Source organism: Enoplosus armatus, chromosome 3 (assembly GCF_043641665.1).
Source record: "Enoplosus armatus isolate fEnoArm2 chromosome 3, fEnoArm2.hap1, whole genome shotgun sequence".
Taxonomy (NCBI): Eukaryota; Metazoa; Chordata; class Actinopteri; order Centrarchiformes; family Enoplosidae; genus Enoplosus; species Enoplosus armatus.
The window spans coordinates 11292612-11312649 of NC_092182.1; the positions used below are offsets into that span (position 1 = coordinate 11292612).

At 39.3% G+C, this 20038-nt stretch overlaps 3 protein-coding genes across 4 annotated transcripts; 2 read left to right on the forward strand and 1 right to left on the reverse strand.

Annotated features, from left to right (window-relative positions):
- The first annotated feature begins 2268 nt into the window (after positions 1-2268).
- Positions 2269-7552, forward strand: LOC139282809 (bile acid-CoA:amino acid N-acyltransferase-like). The gene is made up of 11 exons (XM_070902696.1): positions 2269-2410; positions 4548-4757; positions 5092-5191; positions 5517-5707; positions 5805-5980; positions 6100-6216; positions 6358-6443; positions 6656-6749; positions 6883-6963; positions 7201-7336; positions 7452-7552. Exons 1-11 carry the CDS (start codon positions 2302-2304, stop codon positions 7550-7552), a joined length of 1401 nt encoding a protein of 466 aa, XP_070758797.1. The 5' UTR covers positions 2269-2301.
- A 1330-nt stretch (positions 7553-8882) lies between these two features.
- LOC139283226 (protein S100-B-like) lies at positions 8883-9775 on the reverse strand. The gene is made up of 2 exons (XM_070903204.1): positions 9632-9775; positions 8883-9032 (listed from the first exon to the last, which is right to left on the reverse strand). Exons 1-2 carry the CDS (start codon positions 9758-9760, stop codon positions 8883-8885), a joined length of 279 nt encoding a protein of 92 aa, XP_070759305.1. The 5' UTR covers positions 9761-9775.
- A 2450-nt stretch (positions 9776-12225) lies between these two features.
- On the forward strand, positions 12226-18658 carry inpp1 (inositol polyphosphate-1-phosphatase). Of its 2 annotated transcripts, XM_070903132.1 has the most exons (6): positions 12226-12391; positions 13084-13289; positions 13386-13446; positions 14723-14923; positions 15016-15190; positions 16617-18658. In XM_070903132.1, the coding sequence occupies exons 2-6, from the start codon at positions 13086-13088 to the stop codon at positions 17101-17103; spliced, it is 1128 nt and encodes a 375-aa protein (XP_070759233.1). In that variant the 5' UTR covers positions 12226-12391; positions 13084-13085; the 3' UTR covers positions 17104-18658. The 2 variants fall into 2 exon arrangements, with proteins under 2 accessions (XP_070759233.1, XP_070759234.1); XM_070903133.1 differs by lacking the exon at positions 12226-12391 and having other exon boundaries at positions 13158-13289; positions 14698-14923.
- The last annotated feature ends 1380 nt before the right edge of the window (positions 18659-20038 follow it).

Here is a 20038-nt window from a genome sequence, read left to right on the forward strand (position 1 = left end):
CTCACAATTTATCATATAATAGCTACATATGCTGTACCGATGCACTTGATGTTTGTTTTTTATCTTGACCCAAGTAAATTACGTTTATTTTTTTATTTTTATGGACGAGTGACTTTTATTTTGAAATCCTCAGCCGTTTACTTTCCGGAGGTTGTAACAGCTGTTTCAAATTTTGTAAAGTAAACAAATAGGTCAATCAAATACAAGTAAGATAATCATAAAAAAAAACTTTAATTTATGAAAATAGATGATGAAGATAAGATGAAGGCAACATATTTCTCCTCGGGGATTTCTTCAAATATCTTTTAAAACTGTTTTAAGAAGCTGTTGCTTTTTATTGTTTGTAAGACAAAAAATAAAGAAAGTAAGCTTGTCTGAGGAAACGTGGTTGGGAACAAAATGTTTGTGGGTTAAAAATTGCTAAATAAAGACAAAGACAATTAATAACATATTAAGAGACTTAACTCATACTGTCATATTGTCAAAACAAACTGCATTCTTTTTCACAATATTATCCACTTCCACTACTAAGCTACAATATATCATTTAGAGCTGAAACAATTATTGATTTATCAATTAGTCGATCAACACGAAATGAATTGACAGGCTGACTAAGTTATGTAGCTGTCTAAAATAAAAGAGAGAAAATCGATTTGATCAGAACTATGATTGATGATGAAAAGATCAACGTCATCCAAAGCAAGCAGGATCGATCCCTCCCCTTTTCTTGGCTCCTTTTTTTCATCCATTCGTCATTTGTATTTATGGGCCGAACTTGATTTACTATACAGTGAGAGCCCTGGGTTGTTTTTCGTTTTTCTGTGTGTGAAAACTGAAATGAGCGAGATGGAAGTTGCACTTTCGAAGTAAGCCTCTTGGACTGGACGACGTGTGTTTGTACAGCTGTCCCTGTTTAAACACACGAACACCACGTTTTGTTGCCTGAAAATTACGTAAGTGTTCTTCCTTAAATCCCTTGAACATTGTCTTGATGAAATACTGTCACCCTCAGTTATGACTGGTCGTCAATGTTATCTTAGTTTGTTTGCTCTCTCTCTCTCTCTCTCTCTCTCTCTCTCTCTCTCTGTCTCTCTCTCTGCACTGCAAATAGAAAGTGATCGGGGTGAGTTAGCTGACGAATGTATGATATGGTAACTCTTATTTATATGTTTTTTTGAAATATGTATAGATATTTGTAATTTCTAGTCTACTGTAAGTTAAATTGTCATTATAGGGATAGATAGATTGTTGAGTAAACTATAGTAAAAGGAGTGGTGAAAAGTACCATGTGTTCACTTAATCAGTGTACGTTTACACAAGTACTGTGATTAAGTACAGTTTGTGGGTACTTCAGTTGATTACTTTTATTTTAAGCTATTCTACTATATTTCAGAAGGAAATATTGTACTTTTTACTCCACTACATTTGCTTTGACAGTTAAAGTTACTTTCAAGATTAAGATATTGTGTTCAAACTCATGACGAGCATGTGAAATATGATTATAAAATATGACAGATTTTTACAGATGTTTACTTAAACATCCCAACAATATATGAAATAGCTTAGCTGAGCATCTCCTCGACCAGCTGTAGCATTTGAAATGCTGTCAGTAATGATATAATTATAGAATAAAACACTCTGAAAGGGGCCATTCTTTGTAATGAGCACTTTGACTTTTGATACTTTAAGTACATTTTGCCACTATTTCTGAACTTTTACTTTTTTGAATGCAGGACTTAATTGTAACAAAAGATTTATATTGCAGTATTCCTACTTAAAAACTAAACTAAATACTGAATCAGTTTTCCAGCTATTGAAGCTACATATTTACACATTTCAGTCATTCATAAAATTAATTTACATTCACAGACGTGAGTACCCATTTACAGGCTGACATACAGGTGCACAAGTGATGTGAATTTGTAATTATTTTCAGTATTTCTCATAATGGATACCACTGACAGTTTAACACAGTCACATGAGGGTCAAAGCTGAATATAATGTGTATAGTTTTGGTCATGAATCCAGTACTCATTGTAAAAAAAAATTAACCTGCATCAACAATTTACATTTGACACGGTCAGACCTGCAGGCAAACTGGAAAAATCTGAATCTTTCAGGACTTTCAGGCCCGTCACAAAGCAGCTTCTTCCATCTGTTTTCTAACACAATAGTGGGCTGGAACATAATGCAGGACAAAGGTTGATTACTAACAGAGTTCGCAGTTCACCCTCGGATCAGTGGTAAGGTTTAATATTTAACTCTCTCATTTCTGTTTATAGGGGAGACAGAAATACCATAATGGTCGGAGCATGTATGCGTGTGACAACAATACGGCAGCTCATAGACATGAAGATGATACCGTGCATCAGTGTATTCAGGAACCTGGCATGTCTGAATCGTGCTGCAGGTAAGAATTTCTTTCTTTCTTTATCAGGATCCCTATTAGCACCAGCATAAGCATTGGCTATTCTTCCTGGGGTCCACCACACATACAGTCATACACACTTATACACACTATATCCACAAAAATACAACAGTAGAAACACATTTTCATCCTGTCAACAGCATTAAGCCAAACACATAAAGTGTAAATCAATCGCAATTCCTCAAGAATTCATAGAAAACTTGATTTATGTTTTCTTCTTCATACAAATAAATAGAAATTCTTAATAAAAAATAAATCCTTGTCTGAATGACCTTCATAAGTTATGCAGTTATCCATCCTGTGCTTTCACGCATTGAATTATAAGAAAATAGGGTATTAGAATACATTTTTTATTCTCTGCCAATTGGGATTTCTACTTTCAACAGGTTTACATTTTATTTAGTTTACACACACACACACACAATTCAATCATATATATTGTATAGGTTCAAAATCGTGTTAAAACAGTATCTCCAAGTATTACAGGAACATACTTGGAGATACTGTTTTAACACGATTTTGAACCTATATTTAGTATTCTCTTGAACAATATGCACTGGCAATGAACGACCATGGCTCTGTTCATGACTGTTTTCTGTATATATACTTGTTTTTACTTTAGGTAGCACAAACCTTCTTTCTGTTGCATATCATGTTTGATAATTGTGTTGAGAAAAACTGGGAGAATAACCTTTCACATGATATCTTTGGTGATTGTGCCACCAATACATTTATGACTAAATTTAACAAAGCATAGGTGGATCTTTGACTAACAGTTGGCCAACTTGTACAATTTCCCCCCGGGGATCAATAAAGTATTTCTGATTCTGATTCTGATTCTGATTCTGAACTCAGACTGTCATGCATGTCTATTACATTAGTTCTGTAAGAGCACTGTAAAGCACAATGTGCCGCTTTATTTTGAGCAACTTGTAATTTGTTTGTCTTTTACTGAGGCACAGGACCAAATCACGAAACAGTAATCGAGCTGCGACAGAACTAAATCATTTAGAAATTGTCATTTGGTGGTATATTTTTTTCTTCTTACAACTGACACACCCTCTTCCATCTTGCAATGTATGATCCAAGGCTACACCCAGTTTTACCAACATTATGAACCAATTTGTTGCTTGTTACCTATTCCACCACTAACTTTAACTCCCTGTGTGAAATATTATTGAACTCTCCTTTTGATGATGCAGCTGCATAAAGGAAGATCATTGTCAAAGACGGAAAACAAAGCGGCCCTATAGTGTCTGCCTCCTATTTGTTAGATAGCTCTCCACCCATTTTAATGCAGAAAGAGTGAAGCCATACTGTCAGCTTATCGAACAACAAACAATGATCTATAACATCGAACATCGAACTGAAATCCAGTAAAACTGCACCCACACCTATTGTCTTGCTCACTTGAGCTTGTGTCTGAATTGAGCAGTGAAATCTACTTTAAGTCTGAGTAAATATGCTACTATAATACTGCAGGTTAATTTAAGGATTAATAATAAGACTGAAATGCTTGTGTATAAATGTATCCCAGGACTTGACTGCCATCTCCACCAAGGAGGACACGTTTTCTGCACTATATCTTATTGTTGTAGAATCTGATGGAAAGTTAGAATAGGGACCAGGAAACAAGTTATTCTTGCTATTTTCTCATGAACTACTGCACTTAAGTCAATGAAAAGCAGTCTGGCACACTTGTCTCCTCATTGGCTATAATTATGTAAATTGTGTCAAAGTGTCCTTGAGTTAGACGATGAACCCGAAAGTGTCTGCCAAATGCATGCAACATTAAAATTTCTCCACATTTTCTGTCGTTGCCCTGGTAGAGGTGTAGTTTGGTAGCCCATAAGATAGAACTGGTATCGTGTAAATATTTATAAACTGAAAGCACCTCAGCAGAATTACCAAGCACCTAATGAGCATAAGAAAAACCTTCAGCAAAACTATAAAACATTGTGTAATTTGTTTAATCAGCAAAGGTCTGTTGGATCTTTATCATCTTTATTATGATTCATGGATATTAGAGCATATGTAATACACCATCATCTGCTATACGTCTTACGGTTTATTTTGTAATACTTAAGTAAGTTCAAGTTTATTTTTCTTCTACTTGTAGGTGGAGTTCGGTGGAGTAGCTGCCATAGACAAGCCCCCCTGTTGACAGCTGCTCCTGTTCGCGCCCTCGTAGATGAACAGATCAGCATTAAAGGACGTTTCCTGCCCCCACACTGTCCCATCACAGTGTGTGCACAAATGCACAGTGAGGATGGTGACCTGTGGGAGGCATTCGCCCATTATAATACAAATGCAGATGGCACGGTCAACTGTGAGTCACACTGAGTTTCTGTAATACAGTATATTCCCTGTTGGATTATAGGTGATGCTTTTCTAATAATGTAAACAAATTTAATATATTAACTTGTTACAATTGCTGAAAGAAAAGAGATTATATGCACTTTAAAACTGAATTTCATTTCAATGCCATTTTTGTAGTAAATACTAAAAAAGAGATTTGAACCACTTTTTAGTGTAAAGTTGCAATTAAATTATAGTTGTAAAAAATTATTAATGACAGCTGCAAGTTAACATTTAATCTGTTTATTTTAACCATTTAGACTTGTGTGAAGGCAGTTGGTAACCTCTCTCTGTCCCCTCAACAGTGACCAGGGATCAGTCAGTCGGGGGTTCATATTTGGGCTGTGAACCAATGGGACTGCTCTGGGGACTGCAGCCGGCTCCTGGTGCAAGAGAAGGTTTGAGGCAAGTAAAAAAAACAAGCTCACTGGGAGCTAAAGGACATATATAGTTTTTGGCATCAAACGGTTTGTTTGTCTTATACACTTCATCTCTACAAAAATGAGCCTTCCAATAACATGCGACCACAATCTATCTCAAGCAATTAGGTGGTCCATATAAACAGATGTGGCCCTCATTCATTCCACTTTCACAATTTAGTCATGTTGTATTTAAGTCCTGAGCATGACAGGAGCAGGGCCACACTGACAGACTGAAATGCTTGTTATTGTTGCAGTAAATGGTAAACAGTCGATGAGAGTTTGAGACTGAGATGTGCTCTTTTGTACAGGCTGAGAAAAAAAAACGTAGAGACTCCGTACGTCGTGCTCATGTCCTTACTGGAGGGCCACGTTTCACCCAGTGAGAGACAGAACACCGAGTTGGCTGCCGTAACCACTGAGCGCTGGTACGTGGCACCAGGCGTACGCAGAGAAGAGATTCGCCAGAATGGACTTGTAGGGACGTTGTTTTTACCGCCCGGTGAGCACAAGATTTGAAGCATTCATTCACAAATTTTTAGGCCACCTTGAAAAGACTGTGTCCTCTGATCAGCACCAACTGCTCTGGTTTCCTGCAGGCCCAGGCCCATTTCCAGCCATGTTGGACCTGTGGGGAATGGGTGGAGGACTGCCAGAGTACCGCTCCGCCCTGTTTGCATCCAGAGGCTATGCTAGCCTGTCCCTTGCCTACGTAGGGCACAAAGAGTTGCCGGGCTCACAACACAGCATCAATGTTGGTGATTCATATTTCAAGGTAAGTTAAGATGCAGGCTTTACTTTATCCCATGCGGCTGTTCATTTCTGTATTATGTGTTCATCTCACTTTAATTATTTTGTCATTCCCTCAAAATATCTATTTTTTTTAATGGACAGTCAGCATTCCACCTACTTCAAGATCATCATCAGGTCTGTGCCGACAGAGTTGGGATCATCGGTCTCTCCTTTGGAGTCTACCTGACTCTTCGAATTGCCACTCATACTGGTGTCAAAGTATGTCAGAAAGGCCTATCTGTGTCATCCATTTCTAACTCTACAGTTTGATCAATACATAGACTTTTTATTTTTTAAGTTTGGCGAGCTAGTAGGATGACGTTCACATTGACGTTCAACAATTTGTGTTCTCCTCTCAAGCCGTCCTGTTTGATTTGTATCAATGGCCCGGTAGGAAGTACCATCAAGCTCTCAGATGCAAATGGCAGGACTGAACCGTTTGAGAGGTAAATGGTAATTAAAGATGCAACTTGTACAATATTATTATTAAGACATCACTTTGGAATTATTACACAAATCCATCTGATCTGATCGGGTCTGAAGAACTCTTTTTTGTCTTGTAGATTAAAAGCTCATTGTTCATTTAATCTTATCGATTGAGATCTACTAAAGTAGCATTTCTGATATTCACCCTGGACTTTTCTCTGTTAACTTTTAGTCACCAGAAATATTGGACGTATGATGATCAAGGCCATGTCAGTTTCAGAGACATCTCCTTGCCTGCTAACCTTTCCCCTGAGAGCAAAGTGAAGGTGATGTGAAAGACTTAACGCACACACTGTACACACAAACACACACACGCTTGAAGAATATCACATCAACATGCAGATCGATATCAATTAATATCAATGAGAGAAACCAGAATGACATGTTGTGTTTTTGCAGTTGGAGCACCTCGACTGTCCATTAATGTACATAGTGGGGGAAGATGACCTGAGCGCTTCAAGCATAGAGAACGCAAACCTGGTAGATTGTCTTATTTTCAGTATTACAAATTATTGATGTTGGAAAGCACTTATTAAGTAGTCCTAGACCATATTATTTATAGTGTTTTGTTTTGTTATGTATTTGGTATTTGTTAAGTCATTTGATTTTTAAACGCGTTAGCTGTGAGAGTCACTGTAACGCTCTTGTATGAACTTGTTTATGGGCTCACCTTACAGTTACTGGTTGTTGTTAAAGCACTGTATTATTGGTCATCAGATCGAGGAAACCCTGCAGGCTGCAGGTAAAGCTCAGCTGTTCACTCGTTTGTCGTACCCCGGTGCTGGTCACCTGATTGAGCCGCCTTACACACCAAATTCAAGAGCGTCCCTGTGGAGCGTCAAACCACAAAAACGTGAGTCTGATCCCAGAGATCCTATTTTATACTTGTTGTCATTACATTGTTAATATGAGACTGTAATACTGAATTTGTACTATTATGGAAAGTAATAATTTTCTCTCTGTTGCAGGGATCACTCTGTGGGGAGGTCACCTCGCACCCCACGCTGCTGCCCAGGAAGATGCCTGGAAGAAGGTCCTGGATTTTATGGAAAGTAATCTGAGACGGTGAATCTGTGAATCTAGATAGAAAATACCCTGCAGAGAACTGGGGGATGAAATAGAAGTGTGTTGTTTTTAGATGTAAAGGACCTCCTAGAACTCACTTCACTCATTCACATTTAGCTGCAGATTCCCCACAAGGGGGAACTATTTGGTTGTTGAAGCAGTTCTTAACCTGCCAACCAAAACCTCCAGAGGGGAAGGAAGTTGATGTGATATGATATTGTCCAGTTTCAGGTGCTTTACCTCAGTGACACTGTGTGTCCTTGTTATGGTAAATGTATGGTTCTTTATGTGTTGTCATACATTTTTATTTTATGCAACAAATAAATACTTATAATACAAAACAAAAGATGTAACAAAGATCCAAGTTGGTCAAAATCTGTGTTATTGTTTTTATTATTTTTACTCTCTGTGCTTTTGTGTGTGCCCTTTATTAACATGTTAGTGCATACACATATAGACACTATGAACATGCGAACAAAGTCAACAGATGATGTTGATTTACAAAACATTAAAGGACACAGATAAGTAACAGGGGATAGCATGTGAACAAAAAATGATAATGGGATGCTACAGCCAAGGAATACGGTCAGTGTGGTGGTGACTTTTACCCCAGAAATGTTGTATCGGTGGACAGAGCCAGAGTGCGTGGAGGTAATCGTCAGTGGTGTTGAGTGTACAATGAGTGCATATGTCTGATTATGTGCATCTTGTGCTGTGTGAATGATCTTGTATTGTATTAGCCTTATGTTGGTATTCCCTGACATGCTGAAGATGTTATTACAGATTTGATTCCAAAAGTGGTTATTGGTGCAGATGTTGAGGTCTTTTTCCCATTTGTTTATTGGAATATGAGGTGCATGGGTAGAGTCGGTGGAAGATATACGTTTATACAGTATTGGGAGTGGTTTGTTTGATTTTGCAATATTATTGATACTGTCCAATAGTGGTGGTTGTTCCAGGTGTGTGCTAGAGATCTATTTTTGCCTTGATTGAATGTTTTAATTGGAGGTATTGTAAGTATTGTTGTTTCTCGGTGCCATATATGTCAATAAGCTGAAGTCTGGATTGTGCCAGACGTCACTGGATTGTGCATTTATTGTTTTTATTTTATGTGCTTCTGCTTGCTTTTATTGTCTTTTTTATTATTTGTTTCTTGTGCTTTTGCCTGTGAACCCTGTAAAGCACTTTGGGTTGACTTTGGTTATGAAATGTGCTATATAAATAAGTTTTCCTTGCCTTGTTCATGTATAACAATCACTCAGTCCCACTTAAAACATTCAGACACTGTTTCTGTGATCCTCAGGTTTTTAGTGAGTAATGAGTACACATGCTAACTATTCATTGTGGCTTGGGAGGAAGAGTTCCTGGCATGCTGAGGTGACCATGGCGATGAGGGCGATGAACTCTTTGAAGTCAATCTCCAGGTCTCCGTTCTGGTCGAGGTCCGCGAAGAGCTCATCCAGAGTTTCATTCTCTTGGATTTTCTGTTCAGCAGGAAAATTTTATGAAAGTGAAACATTTGCAGGAAATGGACGACCAGTAATGTTACAGTCGCTCCTGTTTGTTTTCTCATTGTTTCTTACTTTTCTCCTTTATTCCTTTATTAACTCCTAATTCATTTATTTTTTTAAATAATGACTTTTGATTTCTTATTTTTTATATCTTATTTTTGTACATACTCTTATTTCTAAATTTATGCTACTTTCTACTCTTGAATGGGAGCACCGGTACTGTATAATTTCCCCCCGGGGATCAATAAAGTTTTAAATTTCTGATTCTGATTCTGATGTTTCAGTTTATATCAGATCTGACAACCGACTGATCGATGGACCAACCAAAACAGACATCCCAAGAGTGCTAGAGCATTTTTTTTTCAACATATCCAAGTATGTAATTTACAGTAACACTAATTGTAACGGTGACGCACAGTGTTCTCAAAGTAGACATGAAAATGACACATGCTTGGTAAGAGCCCATTACATTTAAGCTGTTTTTTATGAGTCATTACAGGCATTATACTGTAGTAGTGTAGAAGTGCTGCCATAAACATGCCGATTTTTACACTTTTAGTTCCATAACTTACCATTATGAAATGACTCATCTCATTGTTGATAAGCGCTTTGAGCTCTGCTTTCTTCAGCTTGCACTTGTGACCCGAATATTTGTGGAAAACTCTGATAATAGTGACCATGCCGCTCTCCAGGTCTGACATACTTTCCTTTGAGGCCTGCAGCAAACAATTTAAATCAATTCCCAATGCACGATCATATGTCTTACACATAAGGATGATGTGATAGAGATCTTACTTTTTCTGTATGTTTTTATACATTAAATACATTGTAAGATGATGCATGCATTTAACTTACTGAATTATGTTATTAGCGTCTAGGAATAGATTTAAAATCTATAGAAATAAACCATTTACCTCAAACATTTAGTCTTTCTTACCTTCATCTGAAGAAACACCCCTGTCTTGTAAGGATCCTAAGTGCAACTGATGGCTTATAACGCAGTGTGATGACTGCCTCACCCAGTTTACTGTGCAAACTAAACTGTATTGATCAACCACACGAAGGCTTCTCATCTGCCATACATTACATAATGGACAACTAATGGACATCAGTGGTCAGAGCCTTGACCGAAAGCCATTTGTTCATAAAAAAAAATGTGTCATTTCACTGATCAAGTTCTCCATTTCGCCCAGTGTGTGTGTGTGTGAGAGAGAGCCTGTATATGAACTTAGTAATGGGTGCATTATTCTGTTTTCATTTCCGTCCCTGTTACTTGTGGTCTGTTCACGGCACTGTTTTAAGGATCCACATTGTGTGCTTTGAGTCTTGTAAACTTAAGCAGACTCTTGATTAGTTCCCTGTAATTTCTAGCATGTTCAGTGCTTCGTATACAGTGAAAGACAAAAAAGAAAAATGCCAACAGAACAGTTCTAGGGGCACAAATAATTTCAAAGCCTATGGTTGTAGATGACCCTTTATAAATCTGTGTGAGAAATTAAAGGTTGTGAATGTGTAGACAAGATTTGTTGTTGTAGAAAATAATTGCATTAATTATATGTGACACTGAAGTTATTTGTGCACACAAATTTAAGATACAAATACAAATGTTTTTCTCTCATTTTGGCTGTTAAACAACTACAAAACAAGTGGTATTGTTTAGGTTTCATAGAGAACAGACTGTAGCTTCTATAGTATTCCTCTAACAGTGCTGATAGCTTCACTTTTGAAGAGCTCTAAAGAGTTAAAAACAGTGCTCTTTCAGAGGTATACAGGACCGGAGAGGAGACAGACTGAGTCACCTTTCTCATTTCTTATAATCTGCAGATAAGATTACTCAGACTTAGTTACATAATTATTAGATTTGTAGTGAATATGGGATGAAAACGTACGAAATGTGTTTCCTGACAATAAGTCAGCCGCCCTTCTAGTTCCTGGGAACTTCAATTTTAAATGGACCCATTAAAAAAGATAATTATGTGGTGGTTGCAAGATGATTTAATGGGTATGAAAGAACAAATAATATATCTGATACACAAAATGATGTGTACTAATTTAGATTTTTCTCTATTATGCTTTTTTGTGAAATATTGTAAAGAAGCTCCAAGCGGCAAGACGCTACATGTGGATGAGTTTCACCCTGAGATGCTGAGGCTCTGGACGCTGTTGGGCTGTCTTGGCTGACACGCCTCTTCAGTGTCTGTGGAGTTTGGGGACAGTGCCTGAGGAACAGCATACAGGGCTGGTGGTTCCCATTTTTAAAAATGGGGACCAGAGGGTGTGCTCCAATTATCAGGGTATCACACTGTTCAGCCTCCCTGGGAAAGCTAATGCCAGGGTGCTGGAAAGGAGGCTCCAACCGATTATTGAACCTCAGATCCAGGAGAAGCAATGCAGATTCCGTCCTTGTCGTGGGACAGTGGACCGGTTCTTTACCCTTGCAGGGTTGTTGGGAGTGTCATGGGAGTTTGCTCATCCAGTCTACATGTCTTTTGTGGACTTGGAGAAGGTTTATGACTGTTCCCCCCAGGGAGTCCTGTGGGGGGTATTGTGATAGTATGGGGTACAACAAGCCTGTGTCTGTATATTCTCAGTAGGAAGTCAAAGGTGTTTTCAGTAGATGTTGGCCTCTGCCATGGTTGTGCTGGGTTGTGATCGTCATGGACAGGATCTCAAGGCGCAGCAATCAGCTAAATGAACATATGGAGGCCAGTTGGATTAAACAGACATATCTGAATAAATATTGCATTGTTTGCTCACATGCACGATAAGTTTTAAGGCTAAAGGACGTGCCCCACTTTACCAACAAAAGTGTCACTCAACCACAAAATTACACAGGGTGACAGATGGAGTTAATGTCAATATAACATCAGTTTAGTTGGACTGAACAAACTGTTTGAGGATAAAGAGGTATTTGCCAAAAACGGTCCCACTTTACGTGAGATCACGCTACAATTTCCGGAAGCTTGAATTTCACATTTGCAGTTGAACGCACCGCGGCTACGTTTCCTGTTGTCCGTACCTTATAGAACTTACTTACCGTGCTATCTCTGGCTGCGCGCCTGTCTGAACCTTGTGATTGGCGGCCTAGATGTGAGAAGACCGTCCGCCCTTCCTGCTGTAGGAAACTCGCACTGACGTAAAGAAACCAGAGCAGACTGAGCCCAGTGTTAATTAAGCGCCTTATAACCACTGTTTTACTGAAACTCGTCGTCCTCTCAACATCCCCGTCTCGCTGAATTATCCGTGTTTGGTGACTACAGGTCGGACAGGAAAACACAGCCACCGAGAGCGACAGGCGAGAGGAAAATAAGCAGTGTGTAACCTGGGTTTTGGTAAGGTTTCACTCATTTCACAGTGTGTGTTTTTTTAGTCCCGCTGACGTTTTAATTCCTTTGGTACGTTATCTTAACTTCATAAATGCTAAGCTAACCCCTAGCAAACCTGCTCACTGGCATGTTAAGAGCAGTAACGTTAATATAGTTAGTTGACTGGAGTAAAGTTGTGTGCAGTTACAAGTCAAAACAGCTAAATTGATGTTTAGCTTTCATGTTTTTCCATCCCCAGTGAACATACAGGCACTGTATTATTCCTATCACATTACTAATAGCACTCAACAGTGTGTAGGTGGCACTCAGTAATCACTTTCACACACCCTATTGTGTTTTTTGGTGTTTTTTCTTCCATAATTTTACTACAAGATGACAGTTTTGCATACTTATTATTTAAATAATTATTTGGGATAACTGAAGTCTTTTTTTTTTCTTTTTTTTTCGAGAGGATTGTGAGCTGCATGTCTGTTAGGCATTTGACTTCAGCAGAGAAACTCTGCGGGTTCACATGCAAAGACCTGAAGCCACATCCCTCCCTCCCACACTTGTCTTTTTTCAGAAATGCCCTGTTTTCATTTTGAGGCTATAATTAGCTCAGTGTGTGAACGTGTAACCTCCCTCGTCTCCTTTTCTCTCTCACACGCAGTTTCCATCTCTGTGTTGACTAAACCATCTCCTCTTTTTCCTCTGTTCAGGCATGGCTGATCTGCTGAGGCTGCTGCTCCGGGTGGCTGAGAAAGCGGCTAACGTGGCTCGGGTCTGCAGGCAGGAGGCTCCCCTCTTTCAGCTCCTCGTGCAAGAGAAGACCGGAGATGACAAGAACAAGAAGTTCGTCCAGGACTTCAAGACGCTTGCCGACGTGGTGATCCAGGAGATGATCCGTCATGATGTTGGTGCTCAGGTAGGAGAAGTCAGCGTGAAGTCTGGACCGTCTCAATGAACTGGAGTTGAACTGTGTGTTGGATTGTAATCTTGTCCTATCCGTTGTTTTGTTCAGTTCCCTGAGATGGCGAGCTTCATTCATGGAGAGGAGTCCAACAAGTTTGAAAATGGGCTTGGTAATTACTCAATATTACACTTAACACACCACATGTTCATGTTTTCTTGCAAACATTGGATGTGAATGACTTTGAGGTCAAAGCAGACTTTATTTTGAAGGTAACTTCATGTGCACAACCACAGTGTTTAGACAGATTGGGATTATATACAAGAAAATCTCTAGTCTGTAGCCGGTACACTGGGTCCATATCCTGAAGCATGTGTTTGGGGTCAGTTAGGATCATGCATGGGAATATCATCAATCTAGCACTGAATCCCTGAGCTCGAACGCTATGAGGAGACGGAAGTCATACAACAATACTGGTTTAGCGACTTGGCCTAGAGGTCCCACAGGGGCCCCCAAAGTCCCAGGTTCACTGCATATCAGTTGGTTTTTTGGTATTTGATTGTTTACCTCCTAGTCGATATTAGGGCTTCAAATAACGATTAATTGTTTGATCTATAAAACGTCAGAAAATAGTGAAAAAAAACACAATTTCCTCGTGATGACAATTTCTAAACATGTTTTGTTTCATTCAACCAACAGTCCAAAACCCAAAGACATTCAGTTTACTATCACATGAGGCAAAGAAAATCAGCCATTCGTTACATTTGAGAAGCTGAAATTAATATTTGGCTTATTAAATTATTTTGTGTAACAGTCGATTATCAGAATAGTTGCTGAATGATTTTCTGTCGATCACTGTGTCTTGTTGATATTGTGGTCAGATGGTGCATATTCCTAAATAAAGCTGTATTTAATCAAATTAACGTAAGCGGACCTGAAGTATTTCAATAAAATTCAACTTGTTTTATTTGTAGTTTCCCTGATAAAAATGAAAGCTTTTTCCTGGGATGGGGGGTCATGAACCATGTGCTTCATACTGACTTTAGGGCGTCAACAGCAAAATGTGGAGACGCAGCTGAGCACTCAGTGATAAACTGAAATAGAAACCTGATAATAATAATAAAAAGACTCTGGTGATTGTTGTGAGCTGCAGGAATATAGAAGCTTATATTTGTTAGAATATTACTAGATAAGATTAAGAAGTGCTGTATAATAATAATCACTCTAAATACTAGGCGGACTAAAACTATGTTTGACCGACCTAATGATCTGTACTTGAACCTCACAGTGGCTGTATCATCTTTCATCTGTCAATCACAACATAAAGTGAACACATCAATGTGTCACTGTCCAAATATTTAAGCACGTGGCTTGTTGTACTGTGTAAATATTTAAAGTCATTTTATTAAGTAATCAAATGAAGCCTCGCTGGCTCTGCGTCACTCCAGGAGAGAGTGTGACGGTCACAGTGTGCAGTACGGAGGAGGAGACCGCCACGCTGCTGGCCTCGGTGCTGGACGGCGACCACACGGCGGCGTCTCTGCTGGCTCGCGCCATCCACCAAGACCCAGCGAGCATCGACGCCAACACCGACGGTCTGACGGTGCCCCTCAGCCCCTCTGAGCTCGGCATCTGGATCGACCCCATAGGTGAAACGCTGGCTGTTTTCCTGCTGTCTGCTACAGAAATTCAGAGAGTAGAGCCTCGGTGACAACTGTTTGTCTCTTGTTTTTTCATTAAGATGCCACCAGCCAGTACATAGAGGGCCGAGAGGAGGTGCTGGAGGACGGCCACCTGTTTCCTTCAGGTCTGCACTGTGCTTTGGTATTAATCGGGGTTTATCTCCGGAGCACAGGCGAGCCCGTCATGGGCGTCATCAACCAGCCGTTCAACTACAAAGATCCAGCAGGTGGAGGGTGAGTTAAAAACAGAAAACACAGAAACATTTCCTCTTCTATGCAACTTCATAGGGCGCTTTTGTTTTCTAAACAGTTTCATATCTTATCTAAATTAAATTTATGACATTCATTTATCAGACAGTTATTAATCATTTTAGTGTCTCTAGAATGTTTTGCCTGGCATTAAAAATCAAAACAGTTTCCTAACATTAGTATTGAAGTAAATTTTGCTTGTGTCATTGATCTAAATATACACTCAGTGTTCACTTTGTTAGGTACACTTGTACAACATCTCTACAGCCATAACAAGTTCACATTGTTCAGTTTTTGTTGGTGTAAATGTGTAAATGATATGTTTATTACCGACTTCTTGTACTTGACTGAGTTACACCTCTGAATTTAATGCAGTCCAGTACAACACCTCCTTTAACTGTGACCTCAGTGCTGAAACATATAGATTAATTAACACCTCTATGACAGTGTCAACAAATACTCAACATGACAAGCTGCATAAAAGCTGCTTTATGGCAGAACAGTTGTGTTGGATTGCATTAGATTGTACAGGTGTACAAAACAAATTGTGTTTCCACCACAGTTCTTAACTTTCTCTGGCAAATAGTCTGCAGCTGCTGAATATTTAGATAATGCTTTGATACGCAACAGATCCTTAAAACCTATTAAAACTACCCATCGGGATCATCCAAATCAAACAGTTGTCTAATTATCTATTGCAAAGAATGATAAACATATCATATCACACTCTGTGTGTTTTACCTCGAGCTACCGCTGCCTTTATGTTCATCTGACAGCATTTCAATTCGGACTTGTATGTCTTTCGTGTATCTTTACTGTATGTACCTTTCACTTTCTCTGTCTTCGTCTCTGGATCTTTCTCTTCTCCTCACGTGGCCAGAACTCATTGTTATAGCAGTTTTTTGCAGTTTGAGTCTGACCAGATACTCTACATGTCAGATCTATTAGAAAACTGCGGAGAGTGTTTAGATGATGAGGTGACTCACTACCTGATGAAACTCCTGAACCTTGGGAAGAACTACGAAACCAAGATGTTATAAAATTGATTGCATGGCCAGCTTTTAACCTTAAAGCAGCTACAATCGATATTTTTATAGTAATGAATCAAATGAGAAAGTGAAAACGAGTGCTCACTCGTAGTGATGAAGGTAAAGAGAATTGTCACCTGAATCTGCAACTATCCCCTCAACTTTACAGAGCCTTACAGCGAGTTTCAGCTCATTGTTTATCTGTCCTGTGTGCATTTAGCAGCTAAAGAGCCAGAAGTTTCCCTCAGGAGTTAGTAGAGACCAAAAACAGTTAGTTAGAGTTAAAGGAGAGCAAATATTCAAGTCACATCCACCAGGTGGCCACAAACGCTCCAATGAATGATAAGGGTTAATGTTGTTAAACTAATTATTTGCGTTCACAGGTGGAGGGGGAAGCATTTCTGGGGGGTGTCCTGTGGCAGCGTCAACGTCTGCTCAGTGTCCCGGCCAAAAGATGGACCTGGGCTGTCTGTGGTGCTGAGCTCCAGTGAGAAGCAGGTGGTAAAGGAGGCCCTGACCACGCTGTGTGGCCCTGACAAGCTGATGTACGCCTCTGGAGCCGGCTACAAGATCCTGTGTGTCATTCAGGGCCTGACTGACGTCTACGTCCTCTCAGAGGGAAGCACCTTTAAGTGGGACTCCTGCGCTCCTCACGCCCTGCTCCGAGCCCTCGGAGGGGGGGTGGTGGACCTGACCAAGAGTCTACAGTCCAGCTCTGGAGCGCAGCATCAGCAGACAGAACTGACCTATCACCAGCCTTACACTGAGTGTAAAGGAGCAGACCGCTGGGCTAACCACGGCGGCCTGGTGGCTTATCGAGACTGTTCTCAGCTGCGTAGCGTCACGGGAGCTCTGAAAGGCAAGCTGTAGATGAAAGGGCAGAGGATGTATTCAGCACAAGTTGACAAGTTGTTGTTGCATTTATGATCATATTCATGTTTTCTATATTAGTAGAGGGAGAAGGATGGGGCACGGGAGGAAGTATTTCAATTATAAATAATACTGTCTTATTTTTAACCAGATATATCTGCAAGTGTGTATATTACTAGATGAACATCCGGTCTGGGCCAAATAATATTTTCAAATGCTGTTTTTTTCAGTAATTCTGGAGGGCGTTAATTATGGGGGGGGGGGGTTCATATGATTCATTTGGGAACAATAAACAAACGAGTGTTTTGATTCTCACAGGGCTTCAAGATTCAGGTTAGAAAGATTTGTTCAGAAGGCAAAACGATATGTAAAGTACAAGAAATCCCTTTTTGAAAGGGAGGAAAAGAAAAAAGTCTGTTTTGCTGTTTAGTTCATTGTCAATATACCGAGAGAGCCTTGTGTCTTTTTGAGAAAAAAAAAACACACACACACACAAACATGCAGTTTATGTTCCCATTATTGTTACCAGTTGATAATTCAATCAACTGACGTGTCAGGGAGTGGAGGTCAAAGTGTGGATTGACAGAAAATGTTCAGGAACCACTGATCTACGTCTTGCCACACGGGACAATGCAATAGAGAGCAGAAAGTTCAGACAATCACAAGAAAGTTTTGCTGTTGACTTCTTTGCGTCTACGTTGGCTTCCCTCTTGCAGCTACCGCAAACTAAACATTTGTGAATGTTGTTTAGCTCAGACCTGATAATGATTCATTAAACATTGCTATGCTTTGTAAAAGTTTGTCTGCATGTTGCATAGATAGAAGTTATCATGTTAGTTAAAAGAAGTGCTCACTGCTGGACAGCTGAGGAACGCTTCACTGCCAGAGGAAAGGCAATGTGGCCTCACGAGACTGATCCTGACTGATCTGAAGGGTTTTTCTTGGATTTAAAAGGAGTCTGAATTGCAGTTATGAAAAGTGATATTACAAATTTGTTCATGCTATTTAACCTGTACAAGGTTACAATAAGTCAAGTGGGTGAATGAGAGTCATGTCAAGCCGCGTGCAGGAATGTGCACCTCTGAAACAACTCCTTTTAAGGAGCAGACTGATGGACATGCCCTGCCCTCTTTCCACGGCTACAGCACCATTAGTTAATAAGGTCAGAGAATGGAAACGCCGTATGAGGTAAAACATTAACAGAAGATTTTTCAGTGTTGGTTTACAGTAAAATGAAATATTAAGCCTATTTCAGGGATGGAACCTATGCAGGCTAACAAGCTCCTCTAAAGGACTGAGACAGATTCTTATCAACATGACGACGTGTAACCTTACCACAAGGGAAATCATTTATGTAAACAGAACAACAATGTGCATATAGGAAATCATCTTTATTTTGAAAACCAGAGAAAGCAGGGGAAAGAAACCCAACAGTGATATTTTTAAAACTGTTTGCCAGCCAGGGAACTCGCATCACAATTCCCTACAAAAAACCCTGATGATTGTCAGATATTTTTTGCAATACTTCTGCATATTCTGTTTAAAAACATGAAAAGAAAAAGATCTGTAATGTTGGCTCTTTCATTGACCTCCTGGACTTCGGACTGCTACCTTTTTAAACATACAGCGCTGTACATTCTCGAGTCAAGGTGGACGTGTGGAAACAACACTCTGCTGAACGTGGTCACAGCTGTGGATCCAGTTTCCTAGACAGGGGCTGAAGCAGATATTCGATGGTATATCTTGATCTAAAAAACACTTCTGAAAATGTGGTAGGAACTTACATGGTATGTAAGATGAAAACATTGCACGTTAACAAATGTACCAAATTTTAAATATTTCTTGTTTTACCAAAACAAGAAATATTCATCATATTTGTCATTTATGTTGATTATCACACATTATCTGAGTCGAACTCTGCCTAATTGGAAACCTTCCTTTATGCTATCATGAAATTGTTTTTAATAAGAATAAGCTCAATCCAGGGCTATTTTTTACATTTAAGAGTTGGTTTCATTTAAAAGGAAGGTCCATTTTAGCTGACAACAACTCAACCCATGTCTGGGAAACTGGGTAAATACGTACAAGAGAAAAACAATTTGACACGTGAAAAGAAACATGGCAAACGTAATGTCCTGCTTCAATGAGCTCAAACAATATTTGCAACAAATGTTCATCGTCTCAAGCTACCAGACAAACCCCACAGTATGCATTATAGTGCCATCAAGAAGTTCTGATACTTGGGTTTCTCCAGAGAGCTAACAGTTGTGCAACTCAAAAATGTGTCACTCATTTAACATTCAGATTCTACCAAAAAAAAAAAACATCTTAATTTGCAAATGAGCTGTTAGCTTAGCGAGCTACACCTCCTACTCAGCTGCAGCTGGAGGAGTCTGGTTAGGCTAAATCACTGATGACTGTTCAACATCCCTCTGATGTTATTACCAGGAGGTGGGTGTGCAAATGAACACAAAAAACATTGAGCATGGTACTTATCATCAACTGTCAATATAAAAAAATAGCTTTCAACAAATGCCTTATCACACATCATTGCCATTTCACTACACTCACAGCCTTCATATATCAGGTGTAAACAATAACAGTTGTTTTCTTAAATTAACCTATGATGAAAATTAAATTATGCATAATAATGCAAGAACCAGATCAAGAAACCAAACCCAAAATACAACCAATTATAATTTTTCTGTCGTGACAGAGTAAAACCGATTAAGATTATATTTTCTATGAACCTATGACCTTGACATTTTGAAAGCTGAACCACATCCAGGAAGTATTAACCACAGCAAAACACTAGTTTGTAGCACATGACTCTTTAATTGTAAGCTGTCAGGAGCCACTGAGAGAAATAAGAAAATTTAAAATACATATTTTGTTAAGTGATAACCAGGACGGCTAGAAACAAATCTGACACTCA

What these genes read in the sequence shown, in the direction of transcription:
- LOC139282809 (XM_070902696.1), top strand. Translation starts at nt 2,302, where the DNA reads ATGGTCGGAGCATGTATGCGTGTGACAACAATACGGCAGCTCATAGAC. An exon ending in GGTGCAAGAGAAGGTTTGAG is followed by an intron (nt 5,192 to 5,516) that starts GCAAGTAAAAAA and finishes TCTTTTGTACAG; the next exon opens with GCTGAGAAAAAAAAACGTAG. An exon ending in AGGACTGAACCGTTTGAGAG is followed by an intron (nt 6,444 to 6,655) that starts GTAAATGGTAAT and finishes GTTAACTTTTAG; the next exon opens with TCACCAGAAATATTGGACGT.
- LOC139283226 (XM_070903204.1), bottom strand. Translation starts at nt 9,760, where the DNA reads ATGTCAGACCTGGAGAGCGGCATGGTCACTATTATCAGAGTTTTCCAC. An exon ending in AGATGAGTCATTTCATAATG is followed by an intron (nt 9,033 to 9,631) that starts GTAAGTTATGGA and finishes CCTGCTGAACAG; the next exon opens with AAAATCCAAGAGAATGAAAC.
- inpp1 (XM_070903132.1), top strand. Translation starts at nt 13,086, where the DNA reads ATGGCTGATCTGCTGAGGCTGCTGCTCCGGGTGGCTGAGAAAGCGGCT. An exon ending in CATCTGGATCGACCCCATAG is followed by an intron (nt 14,924 to 15,015) that starts GTGAAACGCTGG and finishes TTTTTCATTAAG; the next exon opens with ATGCCACCAGCCAGTACATA. An exon ending in AAAGATCCAGCAGGTGGAGG is followed by an intron (nt 15,191 to 16,616) that starts GTGAGTTAAAAA and finishes TTGCGTTCACAG; the next exon opens with GTGGAGGGGGAAGCATTTCT.